The sequence below is a fragment of the Uloborus diversus genome, chromosome 2 (genome assembly GCF_026930045.1).
Source record: "Uloborus diversus isolate 005 chromosome 2, Udiv.v.3.1, whole genome shotgun sequence".
Taxonomy (NCBI): Eukaryota; Metazoa; Arthropoda; class Arachnida; order Araneae; family Uloboridae; genus Uloborus; species Uloborus diversus.
Genome location: NC_072732.1, coordinates 201,089,713 through 201,102,102, shown reverse-complemented (window position 1 = coordinate 201,102,102; position 12,390 = coordinate 201,089,713). Strand labels below are relative to the sequence as shown.

Genomic DNA, 12,390 nt, shown 5'->3' with positions numbered 1-12,390 from the left:
TTGTTTTTTAAAAAAATTACATTTTAAAACAGGTTTATGACTGAAATATTAATATGAGTCAAAAGCAGCAACTTAAATGTAAAGGAACTTTTTTCCATCACTCAAGTCACAGGGGTTAACAAAGGATAACCGCTAGGGAAATATGATGAAGTTTGATGTGACCTGAGTCACGGTTGTCAGGATCTTTATTTTTCGTTAAAAATTTAATTTAAAGTTACTACTTTTCTTCCCGGCAGATAAAATTGTAGTGGATAAAAATACTCTTAATGATATACATTTTGTTTATTTAAAAAAAAAAAAAAAAAAAAAACATAAAAAAATTGTATTTTTTTTTCTCACAAACATAGAAAAAATAAAAAAAATCATGAAAATGTATCTTTTTTAATTGTTTCTCATGAATATGGGTGTGGAAATCTCACGCATTTTCGTTCGACCTTTAAAAGAAAAAAAATAAGAGAAAACAAACTTTCTTACTCTTTTCAAGAGTCCGTTCGTGATTTTTTTTTTATTAAAAAAAAAAACGAACATATAAAAATTTGTATTTTTCCTCTCACAAAAATAGAAAAATAAAAAAAAAAATCATAAAAATGTTTCTTTTTAAATGTTTCTCATGAGCATTAATAAGGCAATCTCATGCATTTTCGTTCGATCTTTAAAAAAAAAGAAAAGAAAAAGAAAATGAGGGAAAACAAACTTTCTCACCTTTTTCAAGAGTCCGTTCGTGGTCCCAATGAAGGCAACGGTGTGGTGAGAGGTGGTGGTGGCCACCACAGATGACAGCGTGGTGTTCTCATAGGCGATGACTGGATAGGATGTGATGGGTAAGGATCCGTTTAATTTCAGAGGTTCTCCGCAAAAGTTGAAAATATTCCCTCCCTGTTGAAACAAAGGAACGGTCAAAGCAAGCCTTTCGGATAAACAGTGAAACATTGCATCTCCACAAGCTATAAACTGTATTAAAATTAATAACAAACCATACAAATGTGAAAGAATCTCAAAATAATAACAACGTTCAATGCATTGTGAGGCATTATTCATGTTCAGGAAAAACTATTTCAAACTCCACTTGTAAATTTGCACTGATAGATTTGACAACATGACAGCTTTTTTTTTTTGCATGTTTCAAAATTTGTTCAATCAATATGTGAATTTCAGTGCTGGCCAAATTACTTTGCAGACAAATCTCATTGTCTGTCCTTTGAAACAAATATCTTCCAACATAAACCATATATATTTTTTCATCCCCCCCCCCGTATATATTTTTTCATTCATCAGTTTTTTTTTTCCCTTCCTTTCTTTTTTTTTTTTTTGTTAATATTGATTCGTCTTTTTTTTTCTTTTTTTCAACCTGAACTTTTATTTCTTTAATATATGCAATATGCATGCCCTAAACCCTTTTTAAAAAAATGAACAAAAATTATAGCATCCAAACTTTTCATTAAAACTGTCATTTCAACCTGGCAATTTAAAGCTGTTGACAGAGGTGTTCCCATAGGGCGTTGTACTCCATATGGGCCGCATACTCTCAAATATTTTTTAGACATAAAGCGTATATACCCTCAAGCTTCAAAAATTTTCATATAATGACAGATTACGCACATGATCGCATACACACATTGTGCGTAATGGAATATTGGAAGTATATCCTCAGAAAAATAAATGGGAACATCACTGGCTGTAAATTTATGAGATAATATCGTGTCATGACTAAAAACACGAAACTTCAAAAATCCTTTCCAGAAACGGTTTCAAGTTCATAAGCGCTTAAAAGTACTATTAAATATGTTCTTAATTTTGAAGTTGGAAAATTGAATTTTCTCACTTTGCATAAGCTTTCAGAGCCTGGTATTTAGTTGCATGAAATATTTCCAAATCTTTTTTTTTTACTAACTGTGGTTTTCAAAAACATAATGTATTTTTTTCATTTCTTTCTTTTGAGGGACGTGTTGGAGCTCAGGGTCATCTATAGTGATGACAAGTATCAATAGATGGCGCGACATGCTCAGGATTAATGTCGGTAGCATTGAAGTTAGAGTTATCTCCTCAAACCGATTGAGAATCGATCGTGTAAAAGAACTTGGAAGTTGTCCGTCGGCGGTGTCCTTTCCACACTAAACATGCAGCCGATTTTATTATTATTATTATTTTTTTGTTCTTTTTTATCGTAAAAGAATTTGAGGCAGAAAGGATTTTACACTTGAGATATTTTACAACGAAACGCAAAGGTTAAGAATGCATTCGATATTTTAAAAAATGACATTCATTAAATGATCTGGAAAGAGGGCATTCCATTCAGGGTGTTAATTTAAATAAGATTCAGCAAGAATTACGTTATAAGCATCATGTTTACTACACAGTGTAATTTTTCCAAATCACCCTCAATATTCATCATCAAGTGTCAGTAAAAAAGAAGTCTTGGGAAGAGAAAAAATGCGACTGGAAAATAAAGGATTTCTTTCTTCCTTAATCATTAAAAAGTTTTATTCAGCTTCTTAGTGCTCACATATTTATTGAATATTAATTAAGAAGCTTATTAATTACTATTTCAAATGTTTCATGGCTTCAGGTGAAATTCGTATTTCAAAAGCGCACTTCTAATCTGTAATTTGACTAAAATATTTTTCTTTTCCATCCATTTTCTCGTACCCATGATTTTTTTTTCTATTCTGTGTTCACAGTAAACTTCCAATTTTCCACGAGTCATTCAACAATCCAGGATCATGCATTTTCGCAGCAAAAAGCAAATACCAATGACTATTTTTTGGTGAAAAACTTTTAAATTTAAACTCAGTTGTTTTTATTTATTTATTTATTGTGAAATCTTCATCTTAAATGTTATACACGTATTAATGTTAAGTCCTGTTCTGCAGCAACAATATAAAACTATTTTACTGTACTGTATATTTTCAATGTTTGTAGAAAATATTATGCATCAATACAGCTAAGTTTTTGAGGAAGGACATTTTTTACCTGATTTGTCCTTCATTTTTATCTTTTTGCGGTTTATTATCCGCGATTTTTATTAGCCGCGTCACGTGTGCCACCCGATTCTACGGATAATCTGGAGTTTACCTACTGTATGTGTTTGTATTTTCCTTGTACAAAATCAGTTTACGTCGGATTTTTGACTAATTTGGCATTGAGGTCTTTTGACGCCCAGGAATACAGATTTGTTTTCTCCCCCCCCCCAACAGAAGATATATATATATATATATATATATATATATATATATATATATATATATATATATATATATATATATATATATATATATATATATATATAAACGTAGGGGTTTCAAAAAAAAAACCGTAAAATCTAATGTTTACGCCAGTTAATAAGAATGTTGGAATTTTATAAAAATCCAAAATTGCTGTTTTCTACACGTTGACGGAAAATTTTAAAGTTTATATATTTTCTTTGAACTAAGCGTGGATGTTGAACGTGTCTTTTGACACGAATTTTATTTTCGACGTAGATCGTGCAGCGCCGGGCAACGCAGCTAGTATATTTTAAAATAGAATCAATTATTAATTACCAGCGTCTTAAAAAAATTTAAAAAAAAAAAGAAATTGAAATACTTCTAGTCTTATTAGATCAACTCTAGCTTTCCATCTCTATATACTGGTGTAATAATCAGGACCAGTGGCTTCGGTGGTGTTGGCACTGGCCCCTAGTAAAACAATAAAATTACAATTCCATTGTTTTTTTAGTATATTGCCTATGCAAAGAACTTATTTTGATTTTCGTCACCGATTCTTCCAAAAAAAAAAAAAAAAACCTTTAAAACAAACCTTATATGTTTTACCGTAGCGTAATTAAGAATTATTCGGTCAAGACACAATCTGATGATTTTTGTAGCTAATTTAATAACTCTGGAGCTTACGGGTTTTTTTATCTAATAGTTTTAAAATCCTGTTAGAAATGTTCCTTTTTTCTTTCTTGCTTTTGAACATAGAGCAATAACGAAAAGTAAAAGAGACACACAGCTTTGAAGTTTTAATTAAGTAGTTCTGTTTATAAATAACCGAACTATTCGAACGTTTTACGATTGTAAAGCTGGGCATAAAAAAAATCATTCACACAATAAGGAGCTGTCTTTCAAGAAAGGATAAATACTCTTAAAAAGTGTCCTGTAAGACATATTGCAGAAAGATTTTTTTTTTTCATATTCTAAAGAACAATATTTTCTTAGAGTTGATAACTTGCAACCACCAAGACGTACAATGACTGCTACAGAATGCTCAAAGTCACTGCACTGTTTCAGCAGCATTGTTATGTACATCATCACTTTCAAACTGTAATGCTGAGCATTAAAAAAAACTAATTAGCTGTCTTTCAAGAAAGGATAAATACTCCTAAAAACGTCCTGTAAGAAATCTTGCAGAAAGACTTTTTTCACAATCTGAACAATCATATTTTCATAGAGTTGATGCCTTGCAACCACCAAGACATTCAATGACTGCAACAAAATGCTCAAAGGCACTGCACTGTTTCAGCAGCATTGTAATGTACATCATCACTTTCATATCAAAATTCTTTTTTGAACTCGGAATTTAGTACGATTACTATTTTCGTCAAGTTGATACCTTGCAACCGCCAAAACGTTCAATGACTGCTACAAAATGCTCAAAGGCACTGCACTGTTTCAGCAGCATTGTAATGTACATCATCACTTTCATATCAAAATTCTTTTTTGAACTCGGAATTTAGTGCAATTACTATTTTCATAGAGTTGGATACCTTGCAACCACCAAGATCAACAATGACTGCTACAAAATGCTCTAAAACGCTGCAATGTTTCAGACGCATTGTTATGTACATCATCACTTTCAAAACAAAATTCTTTCTTGAACTCGGAATTTAGTACAATTACTCTTTATTCTCATTTAGTTTCGAGACTGACGCGTAGAACTTGTTAGCAGCGGAACATTAATCAAAAATAAAGAATTACCAGAAGTCGTCAGCGCTATTCCTTGATAACTTGCAAAATGGCTTCTTGACATCGTTTTATAGCTTTAGAACACGGTTGTTAGACTAATTTCGCGGGGCAATTTACCACCCTTAATGTTAAGGGAACGAAATAATTTGGCATTTAGCTACATGTTCTCATTATTTTTCAATTATATTAATTAGGGTGTTCTACACGTGTGTGCTTCTAAATACATGAAACAATTTTGTTAATCTGTTTTGTAGATTATTACAGTAGTTTGAGGCTTGATACTTACTTAATAACACGACATTATAGCAATCATTTCTGTTTATGGAGTCATAAAAAAGAAAGATCTTTAAAGGCAAAATATCAACACATAATTGGATACGGAAATAAATATTAGACAGTAAGTTTACGTAGCTACTACATCTGAGAGATATATCGAATAATATTTGGTAAGTTATGAGCAATATTTACGCCGAAATGTCAAGTGAACAAAGTTTTAAGAAGTTGGTAACCGTCATTAAGCGTCAAAGCTCCAACGATTGATTGACTTACATTAAAGGGCAGCATTAGGTGAAGCGTTTATAAACGCAATATCTACTTTGAATAAATAGTGAGGTTAACTGCAATATCCCGAAGAAAAATTTGCAAAATATGAGGATGGATTCTTAAATGAAAATTAGACCTATTTTACAGAAGAATTACTCTACCTCTGGAACATATTGAACAGTTCTTTGCATTACAGGGAATATTCCTCACGCAAAGAAGTAAACAAAGTTTGAAAAAAATCAAAGAAAAAAAAAACTATTTAGTTTTGTTAGCTGTTGAGGTACTTCTTCTGAGGACAAGCATCAGTGTCCATAACTTAATATCAAATGTTGATAAACGCAACATAAAGCGTTGGTAAAGTAACATATATTATGAATATTTTAGTGGGGCAAATTAAAATGTGAACAATGTTAACCTGATTGTCTTCAGCAATAGACAGTCAATTAAAAAAATTCATTTTGAAAAAAAAAAGTATGAATAGTTTTTAATATTATAGCTCCTCCCAAAATCCCACGTAAAAGTATGCGCGACAATAAGACTCTGCTTCAATTTGTATATCTTAGAATAAAACTAAATATTTTTAACAGTTGTGCGGCCTGTGGACATCAATGTTTACACATGACTGTGAAGTCTGGACTTTGATGCAAAAAGATGTCAATGATTTAAATATTTTTGAGTGTAAAATAATGAGAAAGATATGTGAACCAATACATGTAAATATTTACTTAAGGAGAATAAGAAAAAATAGAGAAATATAAATTATGATAAAAAAACAAACAAAAAGGGAATTTTTTTAAGTCACAACGATTATTCTACCTTGACCACATCGAGACACAGGCGGATAATCGAATGGCGAAATTTCTACATTTGAAGCCAAAGAACAATCGACTAAAAATAAGACAAAAGTGGTTAATTCTAGCTGATATCCTCAACCATACCTGTTGTTTATGAAGATCCTCAATTGAGGCAATGAGAAACGAAGGGATGTAAGTGCCAGTGCCAGAACTGAAAATTTGGAGATAAACTACAAAAATAGTAGGTGAACTTCTCCTCTGTCTTAAGGCACGAGTAGCATAGTGCTAGTAGGCCTGGTTGGAGCTGCTATACAGCATGCTTTAGGAAAACTTTTCAATGAAGGCCTAACTAGAACCGCAACTTTGAACGCGTTTTACTCGAAACTTGAAAATGTCCACATCCCTTTGCTTCTCACTGCCTCAATTTGAAAAAAAAAAAAAAAAAAAAGATAGATTCGCCTGGAATAGGATAGTGAAGCAGGCTAAGACACATTTCGGTGAAGTAATGACAAAAAAGGAGTATGAAATTAAATATTAAAATCACGGCTTTGTTGATTAAGATTGCGCTAGTACTAATGAAGTATTTTCGTAATAATTTTTTTTAAAAAAAAGGAAGCTTAAAAGATAAATAGAAACCATTTTCGGGAATGTGTCAAGACTGATGTTAATACCGACGGACCGAGACAAGCTGGAGGAAATAACCGGCAAGAAATCCCAGAAGACATCCATCTTTTTTACCGAACAGTTTGTCGTGGGGGGAGCATACCGCAAAAAACTGCAACGCCATTATTTTTTGTCACTTGGGGGTGAGTTACGACACGCCAGCGAACAGAAATGTCTCGTTACGGACGAACAAACGTGAGAAACGTCTCCCAATTAAAGATTTTCATCCTCCGCGTCCAATTAGAGAGATGTCGCGTTTTACGAGAAGCTCATAAAACCCTGGACGTCTCTATAAATAAGGAAAAGGGTGGAAAGGGGGTCTCTTCACGATGATAACTGTGTTGCCCTGTCGTGAGCGGGCCCCGAGAAACTGCAAAGGTTTGTGGAATCTTCGGGGAGAGAGCAATAAAAAGGCTTAATGAAAAGAAAAGTAAAGCAGCATCGGCGTTTAAAGAGAAATCTATTTGATCCTGTTAGTTATGTAGGCGGCGAGGCTGCTAAAGAGTGTGTTAGTTGGGGGGAGGTTGTTCAAAGTTTACATCGTAAAAGGCGAAATAGCTGTTAATATTAGAGATTCGCGTCTTGCAAATTTATGTATCCTGCTTATGTGAATGTGTATGCATGTGTCTTGTAGAACAAGGTGAAGAGATCCCTTCGTCCGATGATAGCATGGAAGCTTTTCACGAACTACGAAATTTGTGTGACTTGATAGAAAGTAATAAACTAGTGAAGTAAAAGTACGGTAACAGCGTCGATTTATAGGATATCTGGTCAACCCTCTAGACCCTCTTCTGTTGCTAAAGCTGTGTTAACCTCGATCCGTTGGAGGAATTTCCACTAAGTTTTGGATCGTAAAGTTAGTCTCAGTGTAGTCATTAGTACCTCTAACTTGTTATCCCTGGATATTATAAACATATAAATTCATTTCATATTAAGTCAACGAATGAAAATATGTGATGGAGATTTCATGTGCAATATTTTGTTTTTTGAAGATAGTCTTACTCTTAAAGAGATGAAAGAAACTATGTAAAACGCGTCATCTTTTAAAAGTATAGTAGTAAGTAGTGCATGACGACATGCTGTAAAAGGCGGAATTGGGCCCCTCCACTGAAAAAACAGACATTTTGTACCGTACGTGCTACAGCTTACATATTTTATTAAAAATAATAATTTAACGAGCTGATGTGTGCCTCACATGACTTCCTTTTACTCCATTTTAATGTCATTTTCCCATTATTGGCAATTTTAATGTGATTCAATAGTTTAATCTCTAAATATTAAAAACGATGGCCAAATTAAAACCAGATAAAAAAAATCGCCAAATTTTCCGCCAAGTTGGCGACAAAACTTGGCGACCAAAAGACTGGCGATATATCGCCAAGTGTCCGCCAAATTGTAACACCACTTAAGTTTGCATTGATATTAACAATGATTTCCCCCCAAAAAGGTGCAAAAGACCCCCTTAGGAACATCCGAAAGCAACCAAAAGGGGAGGTGCACAACTAGACCCCACTACGAGTCTATGTACCAAATTTCAACTTTCTAGGACATACCATTTTTGAGTTATGCGAGATACATACGCACATACGCACATACGCACATACGCACATACGCACATACACACATACGCACATACATACAGACGTCACGAGAAAAGTCGTTGTAATTACCTCGGTGATGGTCAAAATGGATATTTCGCGTGTCTATACATTCTTAGGCACTTTTCCGCATGTGGTCGAATCGAAAAAAAAACTCAACATTCATTTGGGGGTGAGCAAAATGGAAATTAAGGGCGATTTTTGAGTGAAATTTTTTTCGCGAATACAATACTTCCTTTTTTGTAAAAGGAAGTAAAAAGGTAGTGAACACAATTTTGTTGCTTAAGAAACCAAATCTATGCGTGATTTGCAAAACAAAAACTTTGTTCAATACCTTTTAAAATGCATTGTTGTTAATGAAATATATTAGCTGTTCCGTGTGATACAAAATGGCGCCTGTGAAGTGGAAGGCTCTATTGTGTTTCGTACCAACTTGACTGAATTTTACGTAACGACTATTTACCTAACTTGACTGAAAAATGATAGTTTTTATATGGTACATTTTTTCTGGTTCCATCTACCATGCTACATACAGTTACAAGTTGATAACCCAGGGAAAGACAAGGCAATATTACTTTTTATACAGTTTCAAGCAATTATTTTGGAGCTTGCATTCAATGACGTATTGATTTTCAGGACCTTTGATTAGCAGTTTATACAAAGATAAACTAGCTGTTACAAACCGTTTCATTATTGATTTCTATTACTCGTGTAAATTGCAACGTCCGTCTCTGAAGACAGATGTCAAGTTACTGGAAATAAGCTCTTAAATTTATTTCTGACGATGTAAAGGTTTGAAAGTAAAAGTTTTATCCTCGATCAACAGCTACACAATCAGGGTGTTAAAACATTTTCAAAAAACATTTTGCACAGTTACCAGCATTTTAGATGAAATACACCACTTTTGTATTGCTTGAAAGGCAAAAGATGGATTGGGACAAACCATATGATAACAAAATGAAAACAGCTAGGAGAAAGGAAACGATACGGTAGGATCACAATAAAACACTGCAGGTCAGGGAAAGAGGCACAACATAAAATTCAACTAGTTAAATGATAGAAACACAGAGAAAATCATATATCTCGGGGAGGGGGGATCAAAAGTGTGTGTGTAAATTTAAAAATTTTGAGAATGCACATCGTTTACGCTTTATACTAAAGCAAAAAGATGTTTTATTATCATAAAAATGTATTAAAAGGTGCATGGACGTGTCAGAGGTTATGCTCAAGAATAACCACGCTTTCCAATTTCTTTAAAGGGTACTCAATAGTTTTGTTATGAATGATTTACGCGTGCTTAAAAAGGAGACTTTTTTATGTTCTTAATAAAATGTAAGCATATGATTCCAAAACATACACGAAGGCCTCGAATGAATGGTCATCTGTATAGGGTTTCCGTAGCTTGATTCCTTGAACTCTGAGGCGTCAATTTAAGAAATGAAAAATTTTACGAGAAAAATTCGAATGGAACATTGATGTTTTCATCAGGTCTAAAACAATGCCTGATTTCAAAAACTATAATTATAAAGGACAATGGATTCTCATTCATCCTGAAGATATTTGATTTTTAAAAGTCATATCATATGCTGTGTCCTTGTGCTATTGTGTAAACAGTGAATAAAATCCTGACCATCGTAAGTCAAAACAATTAATTCGGATTTGAGGAACTTCAATTTAGTTCAAGATATTAGTTGAATAATAACTAGTTCTTTGCAGAAAAAAGTGTCTAGAATTATTACTTAGTGTGTGGTTGTGTATGAGTGGTACATAGGAAAGAACTAAAGAAAAGTAACTAAACGAAAACAAAACAAACGGGGGAGGTACCTGTGAGGAAAGCAAGGCGTTAAGAATGGCGTCACGTACCCCAGGTTCAGGGCAGGCCTGTATGCTTCCTGCGATGTAGTCCATGTCCCTGGACGGAACGCTGCCATTGTAGCACAGGTGGATGTTTTCGATGAAACGCTGCTCCACGTCAGCAAGCGAAAACACACACACTGCAGAATGACCAGAAATCCGGGCCGTATGGTCCTTGCTGGCAGCGAACACACCAACCAGCAGGTCTGCCGGCTCAGTCCTGACCAGATAAGCGTCCTGGAGTAGATTGTAATCTCTGCCGTCTGGTCCCAGACACTGCAGCGTCGTCTCGACATACGAGTTGTACCCCGCGTCAGAGACGCAGACACGTGCCAGGCGACTGATGTAACCCCACTCTTCGAGAGAGCGCAGGTGTGAGCGCCGCTGCAAAGTTGCAAAGTACACATAGTCCCCGGAATGGAATCCCGTCACATAGTCCACCAGGTAGTAGTCCCGGAGCTGCGAGCTGATGTCAACACGCGAGATGGTAGAAAAGGATTTCTCGATGACTGCGAACAGACGGCGGTTGTCGTCGATGCTCCTGCTACATATGGCAGGCACCATGTCCCTGTAGGGCCCGAGCCGACTGTTGGTCGTGGCTACGTAGAGCACGCGAGATGGGTAACCAGCGTACCTAGTCGGGCCGACGAAAGCCACCGTCGTACTAGTCTCATCGTTAGCCGCCACTGGCAGCGCCACCAACTCCTCAGCAGATGTTATGTTCTCCAGCTCGCGGCGCCGGCACGATCCCTGGTACACACTTCCACAAACAAGCAAACGCCGCGACTGCTCGTCAACAACAAGCAACTTATTGACATTATCCACCGACGACAGGGAGTCGTCGGAACACGCACCAGGATAGCACTGTATGCTGTCCTCCACCGGGCCAGTCACCACCATCTCTTCCATCCTCAAGCCAGCATCGAACTGGAAGAGTCGGTTGGTGGCACCCACATAAATCCTCCCAGACATAGGGTCCAAGGCGACGTGCTGGAAGGTGAAGCTTTCGTTGGGCGTGGTGTAGGAAGCCACCACGAGAGCTTCGGTGGTGGAGGACGACCATGCAAGACAGAGGACGGACCACAGAACGCACCACCACCACCTGTTGCTTATCCTCCTCTGGAGGGAGGCTTTTCGGTGGCCATCACTCCAGGATCGGCGGTGGGGGAAGATGTTACCCATTTTCTCCATTCAGCCTCGACCTTTATCCCGCCGCGGCTGCATCTCATAGGCTACCTGTAAAAGAAAAAACCACAATTATTCAAATTGTTTGAAGAACTGTTTCAGTTCCTTGATAACTATAAATTTCTTCGAGAACGCTTAATATCTGAAGAATAAAGTGTCAGAATCAAACGTTTCTGTCTCTCACTGCTTAACATTTTCATCTGGCGGTGGTACGACGGGAGTGCCAGAAGCATTTTGTTCGCAGAAATCATATTTAAGTGTTGTCCCTGCGAAACAAGCCTTTTCTCTACGATTTTTATGACTTAAGTTCTGGAATATTTTCACTTTCGAAAGTCACAAATTTACAAAGTTTGACCATTCAACCGTCTTCTATGAAAATTTACTTCTAGTTCGCTCAATATATCACTTTGAGCCCAAATGATAAATCGATAAAGTTTTATAACGGTAAAAAAGTTGATAGTACTTATACTATGTACAAAACTGTCAGAGGAATTCTCGAAATTTTCAAGGATGGTAAACATTGCATAGTTAAACGAAAAAATGGAATGCACAAAATATATTGCTAAATTTTACATTTTTTTGAGGGGAAAAAACAAGTTCAGTTTGCATGATATTAAATATTACTTACCATAGAGTTTAATTAATAAAACAATCATTTCTAGTAAGATAACTTTTTCTCGGACGAATTTCTTATTTTTGTTTCAAAAAAGGAAACCTTATGCTTGAAATTATATATTTATGAAAATAATATCATTACAGACAAAATAACTAAATAGACAAACACAAAAGTTTACTTTGCTACAAAATCAT

The 12,390-nt window shown here is 35.4% G+C and overlaps 1 protein-coding gene across 1 annotated transcript in view; it reads right to left on the bottom strand.

Annotated features, from left to right (window-relative positions):
• LOC129216241 (plexin-B-like) overlaps nt 1–11,591 on the bottom strand; it is a gene marked incomplete in the record, with an annotated part of 97,627 nt that extends 86,036 nt beyond the window's left edge. Inside the window, 2 exon segments of the mRNA XM_054850440.1 lie at nt 703–876; nt 10,366–11,591. Of these exon segments, the coding sequence (XP_054706415.1) occupies nt 703–876; nt 10,366–11,586 (1,395 nt within the window).
• Nucleotides 11,592–12,390: the final 799 nt, after the last annotated feature.